The following is a 25,199-nucleotide window of genomic DNA, read 5'->3' as shown; positions in this document are numbered from 1 at the left end:
ATAATAATAATAATAATAATAATAATAATAATAATAATAATAATAATAATAAAAAGTGACCGTATATTATTATTATTATTATTATTATTATTATTATTATTATTATTATTATTATTATTATTATTATTATTATTATTATTATTATGTCCGGCTCCATGGCTAATTGGTTAGTTTGCTGGCCTTTGGTCACAGGGGTCCCAGGTTCGATTCCTGGCAGGGTCGGGAATTTTAACCTAATTGGTTAATTTCGCTGGCACGGGGGGCTGGGTATGTGTGTTGTCTTCATCATCATTTCATCCTCATCACGACGCGCAGGTCGCCTACGGGAGTCAATTCAAAAGACCTGCACCGGGCGAGCCGAACATGTCCTCGGACACTCCCGGCACTAAAAGCCATATGCCATTTCATTTCATTATTATTATTGTTACGGGGATGCTGTGGAATGCAGAGGTGTAAGAAGGTGCTGGGGTGAATGGGCAGACAGAGTAAAGATTGAAGTATAATTTAAAAACACTAATGTTTGAAATTGAATTTCTTTCCTTTTTTTTAACTTTAAACTTTGATAAACAACAACAACAATTCAGGAGCTCGTTGGCTCAAATGACTGGAATGATCAAAGTTCAGGTACACAATAAGTTGCAGAATGAGCTTGTAGCTCCAAAGTTGCACTATTCAAAAGAGCACATTTGCTCCATTCAATTAATACTCTCGGAGATTGTGCTCCAAAACTTATTACAATCTAGCCTCTCCAAGGCACGATTTTCTAATCCAAATTTTACATTAGATCATTACAAACAGTTTTACTGTCTTATCCACTCGACAGTCTGATTCACACTTGACTATGAATATTTAGAAATCAAACAGGGGCAATAAGTGCCCATACTAAATGGCCTTAGTGGTCAAAAGGAAAGGTTTAAGAAATCGGCCATATACAAAATGCTGGGAGGCGAAACACTTGCACTCCTTTTGAAATATACCTTGAAACACTTAAGATCCTATGTGGGCTTATGACCCTAGGTTACAGAGGCTAAGCGTACACTGCAGAGGGTGACTAGTTGGAGAAAAATATTAAGTTCCAAAATAAGAGATAGAATTTAAAGTTTTACAAAATCATAGTCACCCCAATACCAAGTTGAATGGGAATTAAAAGAGGGTGAACCCTCTTTATTCCCTAAGTTAGAATAAAATCCTTAGCAGAGGCCTGCAGAGCGGCCCAGCCCATGAGCTGCTTTGGCAGTAGACAGCAATGGGCTTTGAAATGCTCGAACATACGAAGCCTGTGACACCATCGCACGGCCCGGTCTGGGCAGCACTGTGTCATTTGGACGCGGTGAGCGAAGGGCAGCGCTGTGGTGCGTTGCATTACGGTCAAGTGGAGACGATCAAGTTTGCTGTGGTTGTCAGTTTGACTTCCCCGTCTATTCTGTTATCGGAAACGAATGTGGACTGTAGTTCCAAAAGAAAAGAAACCGTGGTACAAAACGTGAAGTAAAAAAAAGAAGAAACAGATTAACTAGAAACCGCACAATAGACGAATTCTGAACCGGATCCTAAACTCAAAAGTTGTATTTGGTTGGTATACAAGCCTGTAGTTGACAATGATGGGAAAGACGTTCATTTTGTGTGCTGTACGATTTGAGGCGAACTTTATGTACACACTAGCAGTTACCCGCGGCTTCTCTCGCGTGGATTTCATAATTTGATAACAGTAATCGTTCCTCAGTACTGTACTAAGACATCATCTGAAAATCCCTAAAGTATAAAACCTTACAGAAAACTTGAGTTTCATTTACTCCAGAAACTCTTTGTAAACCACATTTGTGATATTGTCTTTTGGGGCTAAGATGACTAAGTAAAAAAAATATATATTTTTAAAGGAGATTCCAAATACCTATTTCCACATCTGTAACATATTCAGGTTTTGAGATATAAGTATTCCCATAAAAATAATTCAACCCCTTTATCAACCCTTCCTCCACCCCCACCTAAGTGGATTTTCCAAAAACAAAAGGTCATGCTTCTTTATTTTTAAAGGACTTTCCAAGTAGCAAGTTCCGTGTCTGTAACATGTAAAGTTTTTTATACACACTGTAGATATTCCGGTACTCATTTTAAAAATTCATCTGCTTTTTCAATTCTTTTCAGTCCCTTTTAAGTGGTTTTCCGAAAACAAAAAATACTTATTTACTTATAAAGGAGCTTCCAAATACCAGTTATCACGACTGTAACATCTTCAGTTTTTGAGATATGTGTATCCTCATGACAGGAATTCAATACCTATTCCACCCCCACCCCCAAGTTGATTTTACTCCAAAATGCATGCTTTTTATTTTATTTTTAAAACTGATTTCAAATACCCGTTTTCATGTCTGCAACATCTTTAGGTTTTTTAGATATAAGTATCCTCATACAAATAATTCAACTAATGTTTCAATCCTTTCATCCCCGCTTAAGTGGATTTTCCGAAACCAAAAGAATACATATTTTTTCCTCTTTAAAGGAGACTCTAAATACCAATCTATACGGCTGTAAAATCTTCAGTTTTTGAGATATCAGTACCCTTTAAAGACAAAAATTTCATAATGTTCCGTATTGAACTGTATCACAATTAAATTGAAACAAGAAATTAAGTGGTTCAACCTATTTAACACAAGTAAATAAGAAATGTAGCATTACATTCTTATTTGGTTTACAGCGGTACCAGTTTCGACCACCAATCTGGGTCATCATCAGCCGATTTAAAATACAAAAACAGTGCATAGGAAAACAAAAAATTAAAGGATAAGTCTTTCACAAATCAGTTCAAGAAGCTGATGATGACCCAGATTGGTGGTCGAAACCGGTACCACTTTTAACTAAATAAGAATGTAACACTACATTTCTTATTTACTTGTATTGAACAGGTTTAACCACTTAATTTCTTGTTTCAATTTAATTGTGATATCAGTACCCTATTAAAAATAATTCAACCCCCTTTTCAGTCCCGTTTACCCCCATGTTAAGTGGTTTTTCCAAAAATGAAATAATACCTGTTTATTTATTTTTAAAATATTAAAAACACCAATTTTCACATCTGTAACATGTTAAGTTTTTTAAAATTTGTTTTACGTCACATCGACACAGATAGGTCTTATGTCGACGACGGAATAGGAAAGGCCTAGGAATGGGAAAGGAGCAGCTGTGGCCTTAATTAAGTTACAGCCCCAGCATTTGCCTGGGGTGAAAATGGGAAATCATGGAAAACCATCTTCAGGGCTGCCAACAGTGGGGTTTGAACCCACTATCTCCCGGATATAAGCTCACAGCTGCGCGCCCCTAACTGCATGGCCAACTCGCCCGGTGTTAAGTTTTGAGATATACTGTGGATATGCTCATCTTTAAAAAAATTCATGCCTACCCACTTTTCAGTCCTTTTAACCCCCCCCCGTAAGTGTTTTTTCTGCAAACAAAATAATACATGTCTCTTTTTTTAACAGAGATTATTAGTAGGGCCCGGATTTTTATGCAGTAACTGCTTAGATTGCAAACTAATTTGGTTAGTAGGAAGTGTCGGCCACCCGCTCTTCCATAATGTAGCAAGAGTAACATAAATTATAGGGGTTTTGATGGGCCGTACTCCTATTGTTTATGCAAACCCCGTAGCATAGTTATTGTGAAGGTAGACTATACTTGTTACTTGCTTCAGGAAGTTTGCATTCTAATCTATTACTGCATAAACATCCGGGCCCTAATTATTAGTAACACTTCACGCCTGTAACATGTAAAGTTTTTTGTATATATTGTAGATACACTCAGGGATTATGTGTACAAATTGTGGTTGGCAGCTATGCCCAAACGTACACGCATAATCTGGCTGCTGTAGAATCCTGGAGCTGACGTTTCCATGGTTATGGCAGTTCATTTCTTTATCCGATTTCGAGAGCAGGGGTAGTGTGGTGCCAATATCTCCACGTCAGTTGGTTTTAGGGCCTTAAAACATGGTTTTCGGGCCCATAGGGCTTACAGAGTTTTGTTCTTAGCGCCAGGGGCCTTAAAATAAGCTTTGCCTCGTTCTTGTACGACAAATTCAATATTTCACTTATATTAGTTTATTATTGTTATATCTCCCCAGTCGCCCCTCGAACTGTTTTGAAAATAAAATACAGCCCATGTCCCTCAAGGACAATGTATATTTACGTTAGTAAAATAATTTTTAGAATCGGTCCAGTTGTTTCTGCGATTACTCTGTAGATATACACAAACTAACAAAATTCGCACTCTCTCTTTATTATATTAGTATAGATTAAAGGAGTTGGACTGATTTTGTCTTTTTATCATTAGATAAAAAACGTATGATGAACGGGGTGTACTTGAATGACGACCATTCTAATGTTTCCGTGCCATCAGACTCCATGACTATGCCACAACCTGCCAAAGTAATGAAGTTTGCTTCGTGGACTGACGTTCATGATGCTCCTACTCCAACATGTGAGCTGGAAGGATATTTAACCGTTTTAGAACCAGCTGACGATATATCGTCAGTGACAATCCTTGCGAGAAAGACCAACTGACGATATATCATCTGGCTAAAAAGACCAGCTGGCGATATATCATCTGGCTAAAAAGACCATCTGGCGATATTTCGTCAATGGAATAAAAGGATATCTGTAGGCCAAATATTTTAACACATGAATAATATGACACGATATTAAGTGTCTTGAAGATCTTTCCGGACTGTTAGATTAAAATTTGATTGAGTATGAGAGTCAAAGCACGAAATAAACACCAAGAAGTACAGTGCAGCACATCTAATGCAGAGCGCCACCTCACACTCACCAGCCTGCGCTAACCTTATTGCTGAGCTGTGCAGTCTGCTGTTGCCGTTTCAACTTAAACCACATGTGGCAGCAAGTAACATAGTGCACTCTTCTCAATTTTATCGTTTGTTTGTTTGTTTGTTTGTTTCCTTATTTACAATATTTCCTTTCCAGAAATCTGATAAATCTAACAAGTCGTCGGAGTTCTTGTCAAGTTCTGCCTACAATTCACAACTTGTCATACGTTTACCAGAAACACTCATTATTTACAAAGGCGATGGTTTATCACTCGAAACGGACAACAATCAAAATAATTATCCACTTGGAAAGGAGATACCATAAATAAGCAAACAAATGAGCAATAAAACTGAGAATAGTGCACTAGGTTACTTGCCGCCTCACGCCATAAGATGATGATGATTATTATTATTATTATTATTATTATTATTATTATTATTATTATTATTATTATTATTATTAATCATCTTTAGCCCTTACAGGACCAGCTGAAGAACTGTGTGTACCAAATGCCAAGAAGGATGACATGGTATGTGCATTGCGAATCACATTAGTAAATAAGTTTTTCTAAGTGTGGGAAAACAACTAGAAACATTTTAAAACATTACTGGGTCAGTTTGTGTGTTATATTGTAGGATTGTATCGGTGTTATTCTGAGGTTCTGGCTTTGTATCTACAAAATGTAGGGAAACAATGTGTGCTTACTGTTGTGTTGGGTTTTTTTAAGACTTCAGATCAAGTTGACAATAAAAATATTTTGTTAATTTCAATCCGAACTCCAATAAAATTTGTGATAATATGGAAAATGAAGTATGGAACGTAAATAATACATTTGCCATACATAATTTTTTCTTAGTTTAGATGCTACAGATATTTCAACATTTATAAATCATTTTTAGTGTATATATATATATATAAAATATTGTTTATTTTAAAATATTAATTTTGTTCAAACTGCCTCGGTTTACATCTCATAATAAAAAGGGTTGTTTTCTCAAGATTTTGAAAAAAGAATCGTGAAGAAACCTTTATTATTGACTAAGTTATAGGTTTCTGAAAGGAGATGTGAAAGATATGCCTCAAACACCTTCGTCTTTTTCGCCATACCACGTGCTAAACAGCTGGTCGTCTTCGGCGCGCCCACCTTTTATCAATGAGCAATAAACTACGCACACTAAGTAAAGCTATGTTCAGGTTTGTTTTTGTTGTTGGCATATTGCACGTCATTTCAGTTTGTATTTTATTTTGAGGTAAACGCAAATGAAGTCCTATGAATATGCTTCGTGTTATTTAGATTCATTTTTAGTTAACTTGATGTCAGTTGCAGATGAATAATAGTTTATAATAAAGTTTTTATTATTATTATTATTATGATTATGATTATTATTATTATTATTATTATTATTATTATTATTATTATTATTATTATTATTATTATTATTATTATTATTATTAATACAGTGCAGGAGAGATCTCTATTGTTTATTTCAAAATGCGATTAGCCTACTTTGGAATACGTCATTAGCATACGGGAATTCGTATAGTGAGTGATCCGAATAGAAGTGTGAAGTGAACATTTTATTGTACGCAGCACACGCGTTATTGCGGGGAAGTAGTCAAGGTTATTCTACTGAGCCTGTCCAGTGCGGTGGATTGCGGTGGGCTGTATGAGACCACTGCTATGGGCCAGCAAGCGGCCACGTCAGAAGGGAATGACACTGCACAGGCTGGGCTGTCGGAGCCCGTGGGTTTGAAGTGAGGCGCGGTGTGCCTCGCTGCAGGGCTCTGGTCCTTAAGAATTGCTGGAGAATTTACATTAGTGTCCAAAAGTTAAGCATAATCACTAAACGAGGCCATACCACCTGATAGGAATGCCAGACGGATTGCTGAACAAACGGAAGCTGAATCACACACAACTTGTCCAAAACAACAAAAACAACAGTGTCAGAAAGGATCTGATAACTAAGGTACACCTTTGACAACAACGAACAAAATATGGCAATGTTTTTCACAACAAAATATGCTGTTAATAGGGTGTATGGTTACCCCTAACGGCCACACATGCTTTGCAGCGACGTGGCATGCTCTCTATCAGATGGTCCAAGAGCTCTTGTGGCAGTCAATCCCATTCCTCCGAAAGAGCAATGCGAAGATCTTGGAGGGTCCTTGGTGGAGGCTGACGGGATGCAGTTCGCCTCCCCAATGCATCCCAGATGGATAGATCAAAACAGAATTTGTGAAATAAATTAGAGGTGAATGCCTTGGCAATATCAAATACTGTGTATTGGCAGGGTCCAAAAGAAGCAAAACTAGTATTAAGGCGAGAAGTGGTGGACTGAGCAGTGGCTAGCTTAGTCGGATGTAGCTATGAAAACCGTGTGAAACCATCTACACACACAAGGATGAATTTGTTCCTGTCCCCCGTAGATTGAGGGAAGGGTCCGACATAATCTATGTATATTCACTCCATGGAACGAAATGCTTGATGAGATGACAATAGCCCTAGCTTAATAGATAACATGAGCAACAACAGCTGGGACTACAACTTTCATCTTTTGATCATGCCTAGAAGGGCAACACAGAACCCCATTCCTCAGAACATGAAAGAAAACATGTTCCACTCCATAATAGGAGTCAGTACAGGATCTTCACGTTGATATTTTTCTGTATCACAAAATAGCATAGGGGCATCAGTCAAAATGGCACTGACGCTGGGAGGTATCAAAGTAGAAGGAGAAGAACTTTCCTTGGAGTCAACAGAATCAACCTCGCCAGAGAACACGCAGCTTAACCCATCTGCGACGACATTCTCTGATCCCCGAATGTCTCTTACGTCAAATTGAAACGCCGAAATGTGGATAGCCCATGTTAGCATGTTCAAGATAAAGGCGAAAATTTTCCAAGGCAAACAGGACAGCTAGTCGTCCTAACTCGTATATGGAGTACTTGTCTTCTTGAGCCGATAAGGTCCTATCGTAGTCTTAGTACTGCAACGAGCGCAATTAAACAAAAAAGCGTGAAACAAAGGAACACATTCATCCTTAACGTTGCAGTAGACAACACATCACGTCTATGTAATAATTTTGATGTCCCTTTCAACCAAGCTTAATAACAAACTGGCCAGTAAATACAGGCTGATTCACATCAATTGAAGATTGTGATGACTACAAGTATGAACATCCAATGAACCATCCCTTAATAATGGCATAGATCTCAACTTATGAAAACACAACGGAAAAATACCGCAAGTTTAACCTTTTAACTTTTACTATTTTCGTGTGAACATTCAAACTTCGATAAATACACTAACAGTGTTTGGAAAAATCAAGAATCAAACGAGAATTAGCCAAATCTTCCAATTTAATTGGCATATTTACTATGACTTCGACATCAATATTATGTTATTAACGTCTAGTCCATTAATGATACATTTTAATTGTCAAATTCTCTTGTTTACTTTTTAAGTAGTGACAACATTTTATCAATATTATGTAATTAACGTTTAGTCCATTATGAGACATTTTAATTGTCAATTTTTCTTGTTTACTCTTTAAGTGTGATGACATTTTATTGTGTAAAACATTTTGAATGTGCAAATTATTTGTAAATAGGACAAACCTTGAGACAATCGTATAAAAGATGGCTGAAGATGCTCGATACAGGGAGCAAAACATGTACCAATTAACGTTTGTATTGTAATGTCCCTTTAGGACAATAAACATTTTATGTATTGAATTGGTGTGGATAATAAATACAAGAATTGTAAATACTAATAGTAAGTTCAATACGGGTAAAGACATGAAATTGGTCTTATGCCACATACCGCTTAGTTGTGCAGCTCGTCTCTTTACTGACAAGTCTTCCCAGCCCAAAGTTTTCAACTTTTGTGTAACACTACTCTTATGTTAGAAATCACCTAGAACAAATCGTGTAGTTTTCCTGCAGATCTTTTTCAATTCACATATCCAGCAATCCTGATGTGGGTCCCGTACACTGGAACCATGCTCTAATTAGGGTCTTACCAGGGATTTACATGCGCTCTCCTTTACATCTTTACTACAATCCCTGATCTGTAACCTTTATTTACGACCTTGTTAATGTGAATTTGTTTTGGTGCCTTGCAGGAAGCTCTCGCACAGCAGTTTATGTTGTGAAGCGTAGCTTCCAAGCATATATAGATCGGTTTGATTGTGCGGCTATTTTGACAGTTTTAGAAGCGGAATGGTTGAAGAATTGAGATCTCCTGTTGTAATCACATTCTTTTTTATGTTATTCCCCGCATAGCTGATTATCTTATTAAACAAGTCAGTATCACCTCTTCCAGGACTATACAGCCCAAAAACATAAAATTGCCTATTATCTTTAGAGATCAGCCTTACACCTAGAATGTTCTGTTTCTCATCTTTAACTTTCCATTGCTTACAAATTCTTCTTTCACTAGTATGAATACTCCTCTTTATATTGAATCTATTCTGTCTCTACAATAAACACGCCAATTCCAGGAGAACATTTCCGCATTTATAATATCACTTCTTAGCCATGTTTCCTTTGGAACCATTCCAGGATGTGAGAAAGGTAAGACCTTCAAGTTGTGGCTACTTATGTGAAATGGTATTATGTTGCTTGCTTAGAGGGATTCAGATTTTACTTCACAGTGTGACCTTGTGCAGATTTGTTATTGATGAGTCCATAATTACTCATCACTTTTAATTTTTTTGATGGCAGGTTATGATTATGCATTAATATTATGTGATGTATCTTACTGGTACTGTATTTCCATTTATATGACGGTTGTATCTTTCTCATTTTGTATTTTTCTGTAAGAAATATACACACACTGTGTATTCGTTTTTTCAGTAATTACCATTGGAAAGGACAAATTCCTATCATTATTATTCAATTACAGATAACCCCACACCGCAGCCTGTTGCACAACCACCAGCAGCACCGGAATCATCTTCATCTTCACCTCCTCCCTGCCCTGTTGAGACTGTGGTGAATGCACCTCACACATCACCTCCCCCGATGTCACCAGCACCCAGCATCACTCACTTACTGGAACTGGAGCTGAACTCAGCTGCTGGAGACGATATTTCATTAGGAGGCGTGAGCAATGGGTTGCTAGATGTTTCTTTGCCTGCCACAAATACACCTACTACAAATTTCGTTGGTAAGTCATGAATACTTGTGTGTTCAGTTAACTTTTAGAATATGCACACTGTTCTGCTTTAGATTCTTTTAAATGGGGTTTTATCAAATGTGAGAGATGAGCTCAGAATATTGTTGAGATCATTAATTCCATATTGGCATGCTCTGACAAATAGCAAAGTCTTCTTCTTTAGTTTAAAAGTGTACTAATCATTCAGAATGCCCAAGAATTACATGTATACACTATGCCATAGTTTAAAGAGACTGTGTTGTAGATGTGACTACTTACATTATGGTAATTGTTACCTTCACTTTAGCCTGACTAATGCTGTACATTTTTTGTAATGAATTATGAATATATATATAAACTTGTGAAATTGCCCATTCTTGTTAATAGAAACTTTTTCTTAAAAGAGGAATATCTTCTTTGGTTGTGTTTTGCATGTTGTTGTGTAGCATTTTGACCCATCATTGACTTCCACTGTATAGCCCATCAGCTTCTAAACCATCGTAATCAACTTTCTGACATCTTCCCTTAGATTAGTACAACCAAATTATATTCTTTTCAATTTGGAAACATGATCAGCATAGTGATAAGTGGATCCTGCACCAATGCATGACTAAACGCTAGGAAAGAAGAAGATCATCATAGTGATGCTGGTTGATCGTGACCTTCTCTGTCTCCTCGACAGTTTGTGGACATTGTATATCTTTTGTAGTCAATCAGTGGTCTTTATTTTTTTAAATTGATTTCGACTATCCCCAACTGGAGATTGCCTCTGAGGACAAAGTATATAAAAAGACAATATGGATATTAAAAGTAATTGTGAGTTGATTAGCACGTTTGACACATACTGTATGTTGTTGTATTAAAAAGTTTGTGAGATATGGTTCTCCAGAATTTAGACGGAATATTTCTATGCAGTCACTGCAATTTCTTTTATTAACAGCTGATTGAGGTTAAATGATTTTCAGAACTGGAGCTTCCCACCCTTCCCCACCAACCGCATGCTACACATGGCTCCAAGCGAGTCAGATAGCTCACAACAAGACTCAAAGGCGGTACTGAGAAGATCCACACGTACAAGGGTGCCCATACCCGGGGGCAAAGTGGGGCCGCGGCCCCCCTCTAGCTCTCAGGGAAAGGCAAATATCTTATGTAGTCAGGTGTTTTCCTTTCAAGAAAATGAATTAAAAGTCAATATTACGGAGAAGCGGTAGTACCGGCTCCCACCAACAGGCAGGGGATACCGTGGGTTATTCTACCGCAGAAAACAAGTAGTTATTTATCTTCCAAAATATTAAAAATACTACGTACCCCACATCTGGGCCCCTCCCTACAAACTGTCATACGGGCGCCCATGCACACGTGCATGAGTCATGTGCGTGATCCTTCTTATTTCACACTAATTACACATCTTCTGCGCCAGACCTCTTGACTACACATTCCCATCTGATCTACATGGCTTGGCTTTGGATGGAAATTCCCACTGTTCTCATATTTACAAATTATGTACCATAATATATGACACTATAACCAATTTGTTGGTTTATAACAAATTAGCTGAACCGAGGATTGATGACAATGGCCAAGCATAACATATGGTTCTACCAACATGACACAACTATGGCTATTTACAGTATCATAGAATGACTTTGAAGTATTTCTGATTCAATCTTGCTTCATGCGAATTTAATTTATTGGATATCATACCAATATATAACCAATCTGATGTGAGATATGTTAGAGAGTCCTACAACTAATGTGCTATTGTATAAACATTTGACCATTAGAACGTGTATCTTTGAATGTATATATTCCACAATTGTATTTCAATTCAGCTGATGTTCCACCAATATGTTCTGATATGTTTTGAATATGTTACCGTGTTTACAGTTGGCCAACAACAATAATTCAGAGTATATATAACATCATAGTACGTGCTTTTCCATTTTGGTTCTAAGTTAAGTTTAACGGCTAATGATGACCCAACTGTCAGGTCGAAACTAGTCCCATTTGTACAAATATGTATATATACAGTAGTTATTAAAACAGTTTGGTATTGATTAGGTGGAACTAAAACCCTTGCCATAGAGGTCGGTTTATGGTGTAGTGAACTGTGATTTGAGGTGGTCTTCCCTCCAGTGATGCCTATCTTATTTCTCCATTTTATTCAAACTATGTGAGGAAGATGATGATAATTAGGAGACTTCAAGGCAAGCTTGAATAACACTGAAGTAAAAGCCTACATTGGGCAATATGATAACCGATAAGCAATAATAATGGCCTTAATCTGAGTGATTCTTTTATTCAAAACTATTATTGTAGAGATGGAGAGTTGGCACTGTATTTCATTCCATAACATCCAGTTTACCAATCATTATAGAATTGTGTTTTAGACTTACGTGTTTGTTGTTGCAGGTCTTCTAGCCAGTGATGGCATAATTCAGCATCAGAACACACCACCTTCCAGTCCATCACGTATTCTCAAGGAGAATGATAATCAGTGGCTCAACTCAGAGGTATTTCAACTATACCCTCTTTAAATTGAGATTAATTTTTTGTTGTAGAAATACTATAATAACAACAACAACAACAACAACAACAACAACAATGTTGACGACGACAACAACAATAATAATATGGCCTAAGCTACCATGTGCAGGCATTTTAATTTGATGCCGTCTGGCTGTTTGCTAATCAATTTTGACGTTTCGTTTTACTCTAGTCCTACTACTGTCGACCAAAATATTATCCTCTTCAGTCCTGGGTGGGACTGCGAGATCAGAAAAAATCTAGTTTGTTTTTTAGGTCCACAGGCTAATTTCAAATACAAATTCACAAATAAAAATAATTCTAAGTCAGCGGTGACCTTGGAATGAACAGTCCACATGTGGACCTCAGGACTGATTGTAATGAAAGGGGTACATATTCCCATTAGCGAAAAATTGATAAATCTTGTATTTTCCAAACATATACAATTAAATATGTTGAAGAGAACACAATAAAGGAATTTTTATGATATTATTCTTCAAATTCCAAATATTCTTCAGGAAACACATAAATAAAAATTATTCTCCAATCTCACAGCAGGAAAATTCTGATATCCTCCAACTCGGCACAGTATCATGTTGCTCAGTAACATACATTTATACATTATCATTATAGACCATTATTCCTTTCAGCGTTCAGTCTGCAGGCCTCCGTGAATTTACTAAACGTCGCCACAATCTTCTATTTGCAACAGTGTTGTGGCCTCATTTAGTTCTATACCCCTTATCTTTAAATCGTTAGAAAATGTGTCTTACCATTGTCGTCTTGGTCTCCCTCCACTTCTCTTACCCCCCATAACAGAGTCCATTATTATCCTAGGTAACCTGTCCTCCTCCATTTGCCTCACATGACCCCACCACCGAAGCCGGTTTATGCGTACAGCTTCATCCATCGAGTTCATTCCTAACTTAGCCGTTATCTCCTCATTCCAAGTACCATCCTGCCATTGTTCCCATCTGCTTGTACCAGGAATCATTCTCGCTATTTTCATGTCTGTTACTTCTAACTTATGAAAAAGATATCCTGAGTCCACCCAGCTTTTGACCCGTAGAGCAAAGTTGGTCTGAAAACAGGCCGATGTAAAGATAGTTTCGTCCGGGAGCTGACTTCCTTCTTACAGAATACTGTTGATCGCAACTGCGAGCTCACTGCATTAGCTTTACTACACCTTGATTCAGTCTTACTATATTACCATCCTGGGAAAACACACAACCTAAATACTTAAAATTATCTACCAGTTCCAGGTTTGTATCACCAGTCTGACATTCAATTCTGTTGAGTTTCTTACCTACTGATATCAATTTAGTCTTCGAGAGGCTAATTTTCATACCATACTCATTGCACCTATTTTCAAGTTCCAAGATATAAGATTGTAGGCTTTCAGCACCATCTGTCATTAAGACCAAGTCATTAGCATAGGCCAGACTGATTCATGTGAACCACGAATAGCAAAGGTGAAAGATTACATCCTTGTCTAACTCCTGTAAGAACCCTGAACCAAGAACTCATTCTACCATCAATTCTCACTGCAGCCCAATTGTCAACATAAATGCCTTTGATTGATTTTAGTAATCTACCCTTAATTCCATAGTTCTCCATCCAGTATGGAGAACATCTTTTCCCTTGATACCATGTCATATGCTTTCTCTCGATCTGTGAAACATAAACACAACTGTCTATTCCTCTCGTAACATTTTTCAATTATCTGGCGCATACTAAATATCTCATCCTGATAGCCCTTCTGTGGTCTGAAACCACACTGGTTTTCATCCAACTTCCTCCCAACCACTGATTGCACCCTCCCTTCCAAGATGTCAGTGAATACTTTGTCTGGTACTGTAATCAATGAGATACCTTGATAGTTGTTGCAATCCTTTCTGTTCTCTTGCTTATAGATAAGTGCAATTACTGCTTTTGTCCAATCTGAATTTCAGGTCTGATTTTGTCTATTCCTGCTGCTTTATGGAAATGGAGTTTATTTACCATCCTTTCCACTTCCTCAAGCGTAATTTCACCAACATCATTTTCCTCCTCCCGATGAGCTTGGTTGTTCGCGACACCACCAAGAAGATATCCTTGTACGTTGAGAAGGTTTTCAAAATATTCCCTCCACCTGTCCAGTGATTCCCTGGGATATATTATGAGTTCACCTGAATTACCCTTAACACTGTTCTTTTCCTGTTTCCCTGCTGCTTGACCTAGCCTTTCCAGGTTATTACCTAAATCTTCACACGACTTCTTTTTGGATTCAACAACTATTTGTTTCCCTCTGTTTCTTTTATCTATGTACAGCATTCCCTTGCTGTTTCTACTGCAGCACCCCCGTATACCACCCATTTTCTTTCTATATCCTTAACCTGCTTACTGTCTACTGTTCGAAACTTCTCACTAATCTTATCCATATTTTTCAGTCTAATTTCCTCGTTCCTGGAGATTTTCTACCCTTATTCGTTTACAGACAGATTTCACTTTCTCTATCCTAGGCCTAGAGATACTTAGTTCATTACAGATCAGGTAGTGGTCTGTATCATCGAAAAATCCCTGTAAATCACGTACATTCCTAACAGACTTTCTGAATTCGAAGTCGGTTAAGATATAGCCTATTATGTATATGGTACCCCTAGCCACCCATATGTAGTGGTGATTGGTCTTATGCTGAACCCATACTAGCACAGAAGTCCAGCAAACGCTTCTCATTCCCATTAGCTTCCATATCTTCCCCACATTCACTAATTACCCTTTTGTATCCTTCAGTTCTATTTCCAACTCTCGCATCCTTGCCGGGCGAGTTGGCCGTGCGGTTAGGGGCGCGCGGCTGTGAGCTTGCATCCGGGAGATAGTGCGTTCGAACCCCACTGTCGGCAGCCCTGAAAATGGTTCCCTGTGTTTTTCCATTTTCACACCAGGCTAATGCTGGGGCTGTACCTTAATTGAGGCCATGGTCGCTTCCTTCCCATTCCTGGGCCTTTCCTGCCCCTTCATCGCCATAAGACCTATCTGTGTCGGTGCAACATAAAATAAATAGCTTTGACCCTGACTACAATGTCACTCAATGCTTCATAAAACTTGTCAACTTCATCCTCATCTGGACCCTCATTTACGTGCCTAACAGAAACTATGTTGCGTGCAGTAGTATTCCTGATAAACAGCCCTACCCCAGACTCTGCCCTTCCCTTTTTAATATCCATCTAGTACACTTTATAATCTTCTATCTCTTCATCGTTATCTCCCCTTAACCGAATATTACTTACTCCTAGCACAACCAGATGCATCCTCTTTGCTGACTCAGCCAGTTCTACCTCCTTTCGTCCCTAAGCCCCGAGGGCCATGACTCAGAATATGTCCGAGATGCCCACTCCCATTCCATAGCAACTCGTATCCCGACTCTCAGGACCACTTACTAGGCCACTCAGCCGTTGCCCATGGTTCACGAACTAGGACGTGACTACAGTAATCCACCATAATAACAGACTTATGTTAATGACAACTGCAGGAGTACTGTGATTTTGCAAATATAACCATATTCAATAGAAAATATTTAACTGTTACCAGTCGAGAGGCAGCAAAGTCACGAAAAACTCCAGAAATATTTCAAGGTTTTTCATTTTGCGATTTCAAAATCACTTTCTGCATACGTTCATCTTCTGATAATTCAGCATCACTATTTTTAACAGTTCTTGGTCAGTTAAAACTATATTACTTGAAAGAAAATACATAACTTATACACAGAACACAATCACAGTTGAGACATGAGGTCCACATACATGCACCATACATTTTTGATGTTGTACTAAACACTGTGTAACAGTAATAATACTACGTACATTATCACAGCTATCCTTCAAGCTTTGTTTGTAAATGAAAAAAAATTCTGAATCCATGTATTAACCTCTAACTGGATTTATTTCCACTTATTTGAAAGGCGGTCGTCTGTCGGCGCCCTTTTGCCATTTCCGCAGAACACGAGTTGGCAAAGAATAACTGATGTAGATTCACAGTTGTGCCTTCTAGAGCTGAAAATCCGTACTAGAAAGTCCACATAAGAGAGGACTCTGGGTCTCAGTTGTTGAAATCTTGCACCAAGGAAATAAAATAATCAATTGTGGTCGTCATATGTGGACCCAGATAATGAAGAAGTTATGTGCACTTGAGTTTGGAGGTTGTTTATGAAGTAACCAACAAATCCACTGAAAATCCAATAACATAACCATTTTCCTCGTTTCATTTCACTTTAGATCATGTAGGTTTTGAATTTTTGATTTATATTATAATACAGTAGAAGTCCGCTATAGCGAGTACAGCATATAACGAGAACTCCGTTATAGCGACGACTTTTTTCTGTCCCTTCAAAATTCCTATATTAAACTGTGTATCGTCCTTCAGTTACAGCGAGAACCCTATCACTGGCGCATCCGTTATTACGAGTGATTAAGCACGCGCGATTTTTTCTGTTACCGATATTTATGCATCCCAGCGATGATATTGCATGCGATCGATTACCTTTGGCATCGTTTCCTCGCTGTGTGCACTAGCGATTTCTCTCATCAACATTTGAAGGCGATGTCGGAGTCGATTAGTAATGTCCGTCGACAGCTGTTCCGTAAAGAAAATTCGAAATGAAAGAGAACATATTTTCGTAATAAATGCGTAAATAACGTGTCCGATAACGGTTGTTAACTTGTTAAAAATTAAGGCTGACTAAACGACCGGTTAATTTTGAGGCTAAATACTACAATTAAGTAAGAACGGGATACACCTCGAGATATGGCAGAGGGCTTAATTGATTTCATAGGTTAGTTTGTATTTTGTTGCGTCTGGTTAAATTACGGAAAGGCTATTATGAAAATTTATAGCGAGAAAGGTATAATTCCTCTACCGGCGCTTGAAGTGTGTTTTCATCATACGTATAGTACGGTCGAGTTAGGATACGTGACGCTGTTTGAATAAGAAAACTGAAATGTTTGCAACAAAATGCGATCGATCATCTTCGGTACGGTATAATTTTCTCACTTTGTGCATTTGCGAGCTCTCTCGTTGACATCCAAAGGCGATGTTGGAGTTGATTAGTAATACCCATCGACTGCTGTTCTCTAAAGAAAATTCGAAATGAAGAGTATAACATGTTTTCGTAATAAATGCATAAATAACGTGGCCGATAGCAGTTGTTAATTCGTAAAAATAAAGATTGAATAAACGATATCTTAATTTTAGTGTTATATACGGAAATTACGTAAGAATGTCATACACCTCAAAATATGCCAGAGTACATCACTGATTTCAGAGGATATTTCATAACTTCTCGTGTCTAGTCACGGCTATTTGCATGTAAATTATTCGCGAGGAGGTTATTTCTCTACATGCGTTTCAAATATGTTTTCATGATAGGCTACATATACGGTTAGGTTAGGTGATGCTGTTTGAAGAAGAAAGCTGAGGTGTTTGCCACAGAAATATCTGGAGTGATACCGTATTTCTCCGAATCCAAGACTTTTTTTCCCCTGAGAATCTCACGCGAAAACTCAAGGATTGTTGCATTCGCGGCCTAACAGTAAGTTAATGGATACCACTGGCAACTACTGCGGTAACCACGCTGCTTCTTTTCACACGCGCACAGAACTCATTGAAAATAAACGACTGCCTCTTTACTACACATCGCTACCAGTTGTACAGTGTACAGTGCCTGTGTGTTTCTCAAATCTGCAGAATGGCATCAAAACATACGACCCTTCAAATTCTTAGAAAAGCCATGGCTACTCAGTGGCAAAGTCATAACGCGTCTATTGTACTTGACGCTTAGTAAAATTAAGGTTTATAGACAGCAGGAATATTTTCGTGATGGATAGTCGTATTGTAGAGAAACGTGGAAAAGGTATTGCCGGCAAATTTTAAACGAGTTCTAGTCAATATTATGATGCCAATTTTAAGTGAATGTTTATTAAACACTCCGAAATGTAGAATAATTGTGCTGCCGCAATAAAATACAGCATAGGCCTAACTAAAGCCAATATTTGGCGTTAGCGTGAAGACAAAGAGCTAAAAAAATGCGTACTGTACAAAAAATCCATTCAGTGGTCCGCAACAAGGACGCTTTAAAGAAGTCGATGATGAAATTGTGAGGTACATGCACGAAAAACGCAAGGGCGGTTGGCCAGACCATGGCGCAATAAACTTGTTTGTTGAATTTCAACGTTTGCGATTAGGCCTATACATCACTAGCCGTTGAATTTGGCCGCACCCGACAAGCGAGATATGCGTGTAGTGGTAGCCGGTTATATCTGACGCAGTTAAATTGAAATAATAAATATGGTAATTCAATCTATTCAATACAAGTAAAGAGATGTAGAGATTACATTCTTATTTAATTAAAAATGGAAATGGTACCGGTTTCGACCCCAGTCTGGGTCGTCATCAGCCGATTATAACTCGAAAAACAATGCATAAGAAAGAAGTTAAAGGTCAAGTCCACACAATATCAGTTGAAGAGGCGATATAAAAATGATGGGTGTAGGCACTGTTCAATTTAGACGAAGTGGAATGTGAGTTACTTAAAAGAAGTAATGCGTAATCTCCCGAGCATCAGCACGGCACACGCAATGTTTGGCACTGTCTCACAATGTTCACGAAAAGCAGAGAACAGTTAAATGAGCCAGACTGTATACACCCTCAGGCACAAAGTCACAACACAATCCAAATATGAAGATCTAAAGTCATGAAGAAGCCGAAGACGAGCAGCTCAACCAAAGTAACTTGCAAACTTCAGAAGATCGGCGCGGTGTTTACAACGTCAAGTGCTGTAGTTTCATACGCTGACTGAGATTGGAGGATAGATTATTGATCAAGTATTTGCTTAGTTCACGAAAATGTACCTATATATATACTTATAATACGATTCAATGTAATTGAATATGTAATTATGATCTTGAAGATTTTTAGAACAGTTGACGTGAAGAAACAATAGTGAATAGAAAAAATGGTAAAAAGCGCAATACCGGAAGCAAATGAAAACGTGTATGCACAGTGCGCTATTTCTTGAATATAAAAAATTCAGTTCGTGATTGAAGTAGTCAAAGTTGGCGGACGCAAGGCATGAAATAAAATTTGAAAACGAGGGCCCAAAATGAAGGTGGCAATGCAATTTTTAAAAAAAATATATATTTATGTATATATATGGTGTGATTGAAGTAGTCAAAGTTGGCGGACGCAAGGCATGAAATTAAATTTGAAAGTGAGGGCCCAAAATGAAGGTGGCAATGCAGGTTTTTTTTTTTTAATAGGGGTGAAAAGAAAAATAGGATAAATTAATAAAGAAAGAAGATTAGTGGATAAGAAAACATTAAAAGTGTTTAAAGTTGAGAGGTGGTGAGAAAGGATAAGATAGGGATGAAGGAGGGGTAGTTGAGGGTGGGTTACTGGAGGTATAAAATGTGGGTAGGAACTTTGTAAGGCATGGAAAATTGAATTCGGGTTTTGAAATTTAGAATTTTTGAGAAGAAGAATTAGGAAGTCAAATAGGATGTTGGGTTTTTCAGAAATGTCGTTTAAGTTGAAATTGGGGTTGAAGTATTGGTCAAGGTGAATAAAACAATTTTCATTAGTGTTTAAGAGGGGGCCTTTGTTAATGATTTTAAGTATTTTCATGTCTTTTTCAATATTGGTGAAATTGTGCTTGGAGTCATGTATGTGTTGTCCTATGGCGGAGAATCTATTGTATTTAATGGCATTGATATGTTCGGAGTATCTGATGTTGAAGTTGCGGCCAGTTTGACTGATGTACGAGGAGCTGCAGTTGTTACATTTGAATCTGTATACTCCATTTCCATTTTTAATTAAATAAGAATGTAATCTCTACATCTCTTATTTACTTGTATTGAATAGGTTGAACTACCATATTTATTATTTCAATTTAACTGTAATAATTTTCAATACGGAACAATGAAATTTTTATCTGTAAATATATCTGACGCTGCGTAAAAGTAACAGTTTTATAGACAGCCAGAATAATTTCCTGATGGATCGTTGTATTGTAGAGACGCATGGAATAGGTATTGCCGGAAAATTTTCGAGTTCTCTTTGGTATTATGATGCCAATGTTAAGTTAATTGTCCTTAAACCCGCGGAAATAAAGAAAAATTGTGCAGCCGCAAAAAAGAAAAAAGAAATACGGCATGACGAAAGTCAATGTTCGGCGTCTAAAAATAGTCTAAAAATGCGTAGGCCTGTATGATTTTACAAACTTCTTTTTGAGCCTGATTCAAATTTTTTGAAGGAAAAAGTGGGGTTCATCTTGGATTCGGAGAAATACGGAACTATATTTTTTTCAGAATGAAATTAAACATATACTCTCACGTAGTATCGGATTACAATACATAACAAACAAGCAAGCAGTAGTGTGGATATCGTCTGCGGAAACGCAAGTTTTGAACAGACTGATTGCCGTTTCATACCGATTTTAAAGTGCATTAAGGGTTTTCCGACTTTTATACAAAAATCGGATATAACGACAATCCGTTATAGCGAGTAAATTTTTCGCTGTTATGAATTCTCGCTATGACAGACTTCTACTCTATTTTTTATCCCAAGTGGAACACAAAAAGTGCCCGTTTTTAAGCGTGTTTTAACCTTGCATCAACTTTAAGACATTGTTCCTCCAAAACCTGCAACAGATAGATTCAAAATTTTAACACAATATACATTGGGATGTTTTAAATATAGTTTGTAAATTTCAGAATTTTGTGTTTTCAGGAAAGAAGTTATCAGTTTTCTCAGGTAACTATTTCTCGCCTCAGGCTGGTTGAAAAATTGCGTTCTTGGTTGCGTTGTAATCTTTACGATAGTTATGCTGTATGATTGTGAAATACGTAAATGATTTCACTTTCCTTTTTCTTTTTCTTTTTTTTCCTTCTAGTTGCTTTACGTCACACCGACACAGATAGGTCTTATGGCGACAATCAATTTGTATTTGTATTGGGTAGAACAATATGAGTCGGTAGCTAGCCTTGAGTTACGAAGGCCCTGCGACGTTGCCGAGACAGCGCCAGACACACCTCGCTTGCATTTGAATCTAATGATTATTTGTTACCCATGATTAGCATTGAAGCAAATGGCATTAAAAGGTCATGAAAACCATTTCCCATCTGCTTTTCCCATGAGGGCTTTGGACCTTCAGTGGCAGCTTTAAAATGTTTTTTAATACTTTTAATGTTACTTGCTTTTTATTAATTTTTAATTCTTTTGACAGTTTTTATTAACCCTTTCGCACTCAGCGCACCGATCTATCGGCGCGAGAGGTTATGGCGAAAACGCTCACGGCGCCGATACATCGGCTCTGTCTTATTTACGGATTTTGGTCATTTACGTAGATGTTAAATCGTAACAGTTGATCCTGACGGTACCTTAAAGCGTTGAATTTGCGTTTAACTCAACAGATATATCCACCAGCCCTACAAAATATTTTTACTTTCGACAAATGAAATCTGTTGACCGTGAATGTTTATGTTGTGGTTATTTGAAGTTGTTATTGCGTGGATCTGTTTTGATTGGCTTATGAATACAACAAGTTGATCTTGCTATGAGTTTTGTTTATAGTTTATTTCGTTTCTTTTGTATATCGTGTGTTCGATGTACTTCGTAAACTACAATTTTACTCCTTTTCATAACTCTGTTGTTGCACGTGCTTGCGTCATCTTTTTATCGTAATGGCTAGGCCATATTCAAGGCCGAATGAGGCCGATATCCTTGAATTTTCAGATTATTTAGACAGTAGTAATGACCTTCTTTTGCCGAAAGTGATTCCCGCTATGTGGGAAGTTACATGGTCGTAACTGCTCACCGTGCATCGGACCGCGAGGACCTGACATCGATGACCGTTACATGTACACTGAATAACTTTGTGCAATGCTTCATGAGTGAATTGCAGCACACACATCATATTGATATCAAATTATTCACAATTAAATGTTCTTTCATTCAAGTCTAAGAGTAAAGAAGGAAGACGCAACACTGTCTAATATTTCTGTCATTAAAAACAATAATTTATTTTTAAAAATTTATTTTTGTAATTTAATAATTTTTTGGGGCTTAACCAATAACAATACGTCCAAAGTATATTAATTTCTGAAATGCTCAGTTTTCTGTATTAGTGTGATTAATTTTATTTTAATGTGTGTTAAACTCTTTACGTGTTGAATTTTTGTAATTTGCTTTGGAAAATCACAAAAATTAGTCTGAGTGTCTTCGAGCAAACACCTGCATATAGGCTGAGTGCCAAAGGGTTAACATTTATCTAATTATTTACAATTTATACATTGGTTTGATTTAGCTTACAGGTTATCAATAGACTATCATCATCAATTTATAATGCATACTAATTGTTTTCAGAATCAGAACATTCAAGGCTAACTACAACAGGCTGTATTAGAATCTCGTCAGGAAGGTGGTCTTTTTCCCAATAATATTTTCTATTTCTATGGCATGTTTTATACATTTTTTCGAGAGCACAGGCATTACGGAACGTAAGGTTTCTTAGCATAGGTCTTTTATCACATTTATGCTTCGTCCTTTCTCTTCAGCGTTCACACGGTTTATTTTTGCAGTTTTGTTCTTCACAAAGGCTCAAATCAATTCTGTAGCATTCATTTCACAGTGAGCTACTGGCAGGCAGATAAGTTCAACATCTTTTCTTAATTCTTGTGGGTAGAAAACCCCACCATGGGAATACCAGTGACTTGTAAGAGGGAAGGCCAGGTAGCAGCGAAAAAGTTAGGCCAGTACGTAAATATAATACATTTTTAAAGTTGCTGGGTGAGGTCCAATGTCCTTATGAGAAAAACTGTCCACCAAACGAGTTGGCCGTACGATTAGGGTCGCGCAGCTGTGAACTTTCATTCAGAAGATAGTGGGTTTGAACTCCACTGTCGGCAGCCCTGAAGATGGTTTTCTGTGGTTTTCCATTTTCACACAAGGCAAATCATGGGGTACCTTAATTAAGGCCACGGTCACTCCTAGCTCTTTCCTATTCCCTCATCGCTATAAGACCTATCTGCATCGGTGCAACGTAAAGCAAATTGTAATATTGTAAAAGGAAAAGCTGCCCACCTCTGTAGTGTAATTGGTGAGCGTTACTTGCTGCCGTCCTTAGGGACCTGGGTTCGATTACGGTAATGCCAGAGATTTAAGAATGGCAGGAAGGGTGTTAGAATGGTAAATGCAGCTCACTTCCATTGGAGGTGTGCCTGAAAAGAACTGCACCACCTCGGGACGAGGACGTGAGCTTATTGTTCCTTATGAGAAAAGTTGTTGGGAAATATTTTTCATTACCTCTTAATACCATTTGCTTCAATGGTGATTCCAGCTAATTATTAAATACCAGAGGAACGATTTAAGCATACGGCGAAGCAAATGCCACTGTTCATGCAACTGTAATCAGAAGACTTACCTTCCAGCATGGCGTGGCATGGCGCAGTGTCTAGCACTAGCGCGGCAATGTCACAGTGTCTTCCCAGCGCAAGAAAGCTACGCATCCATGTCGTTCTACCCAGTACACATATATGCTGATATAAAAAATGGGAAATCATTTACGCACTTCACAGTCATACAGTATAACTTTTGGATACGTAGAGATTACAACCCGACCAAGAACATGATTTTTCAACCACCCTGAGCCGAGAAAAGGTTAACTTTATAATGTTATAACAACATTTTTTCGTGGAAACACAAAATTCTGAATTTTTTTTAAAATTTCATTTGGCTATTCCTAGCCGAGTGCAGCCCTTGTAAGGCAGACCCTCCGGTGAGGGTGGGCGGCATCTGCCATGTGTAGGTAACTGCGTGTTTTTGTGGTGGAGGATAGTGTTATGTGTGGTGTCTGAGTTGCAGGGATGTTGGAGACAGCACAAACACCCAATCCCCGGGCCATTGGAATTAACCGATGAAGGTTAAAATCCCCGACCCGGACGGGAATCGAACCCAGGACCCTCTGAACCGAAGGCCAGTACACTGACCATTCAGCCAACGAGTCGGACAATTCTGAAATGTAAAAACTATATTTAAACCATCCCAATGTATATTGTGTTAAAATTTGGAATCAATTAGATGAGGGTTTTTGGATTGTCTTAGAGTTGACCCTTGGTTGAAGCACGCTAAAACAAAAGGCACTTTTTGTGTTCCACCTGTGATTAAAAATATTACAATATAAATTAAAAATTAAAAACCTACATGACCTAACCTGAAATTAAGCAAGGAAAATTATGGTGTTATTGAATTTTCAGCGGGCTTGTTGGTTATTTCACAAACAACCTTCAAACTCGAGTGCACATAATATTTTGGTCCACAGTAGATTCATCATAAAGCCTGTATTGTCATTCATATACTTAATCAAAAGGTATAGTGAAATGTTCCACCTTTGCAATATTAAATTTTTTATTTTTATTTAATTAACGTTTTAAAATATCGGAACATGTTTCATCTATCTTGTAGACATCATCACCCAAATAGATTAAGAACAATGGATGAGTGTCCATTGTTCTTAATCTTACAACTATTGGCTTATGATGTCTACAAGATAGATGAAACATGTTCTGACATTTTTAAATGTTGATTAAATAAATTTTAAAAAATTAGTATTGTAAAGGTGGAACATTTGACTATACGTAGGTGGTTTGAGAAGTTCTCGGAATGCACTAGAA

The 25,199-nt window shown here is 37.7% G+C and overlaps 1 protein-coding gene across 1 annotated transcript in view; it reads left to right on the top strand.

Moving 5' to 3' along the window:
• Nucleotides 1-25,199, top strand: part of crm (cramped chromatin regulator) — a 350,810-nt gene that overhangs the window by 294,823 nt on the left and 30,788 nt on the right. Inside the window, exons 12-13 of the mRNA XM_068226835.1 lie at nucleotides 9,721-9,984; nucleotides 12,385-12,485. Of these exons, the coding sequence (XP_068082936.1) occupies nucleotides 9,721-9,984; nucleotides 12,385-12,485 (365 nt within the window). The remainder of the gene's footprint in view (nucleotides 1-9,720; nucleotides 9,985-12,384; nucleotides 12,486-25,199) is intronic.

The sequence above is a fragment of the Anabrus simplex genome, chromosome 3 (assembly GCF_040414725.1).
Source record: "Anabrus simplex isolate iqAnaSimp1 chromosome 3, ASM4041472v1, whole genome shotgun sequence".
In the NCBI taxonomy this organism is placed as follows: domain Eukaryota; kingdom Metazoa; phylum Arthropoda; class Insecta; order Orthoptera; family Tettigoniidae; genus Anabrus; species Anabrus simplex.
This window is presented reverse-complemented; position numbering and strand designations above follow the sequence as displayed.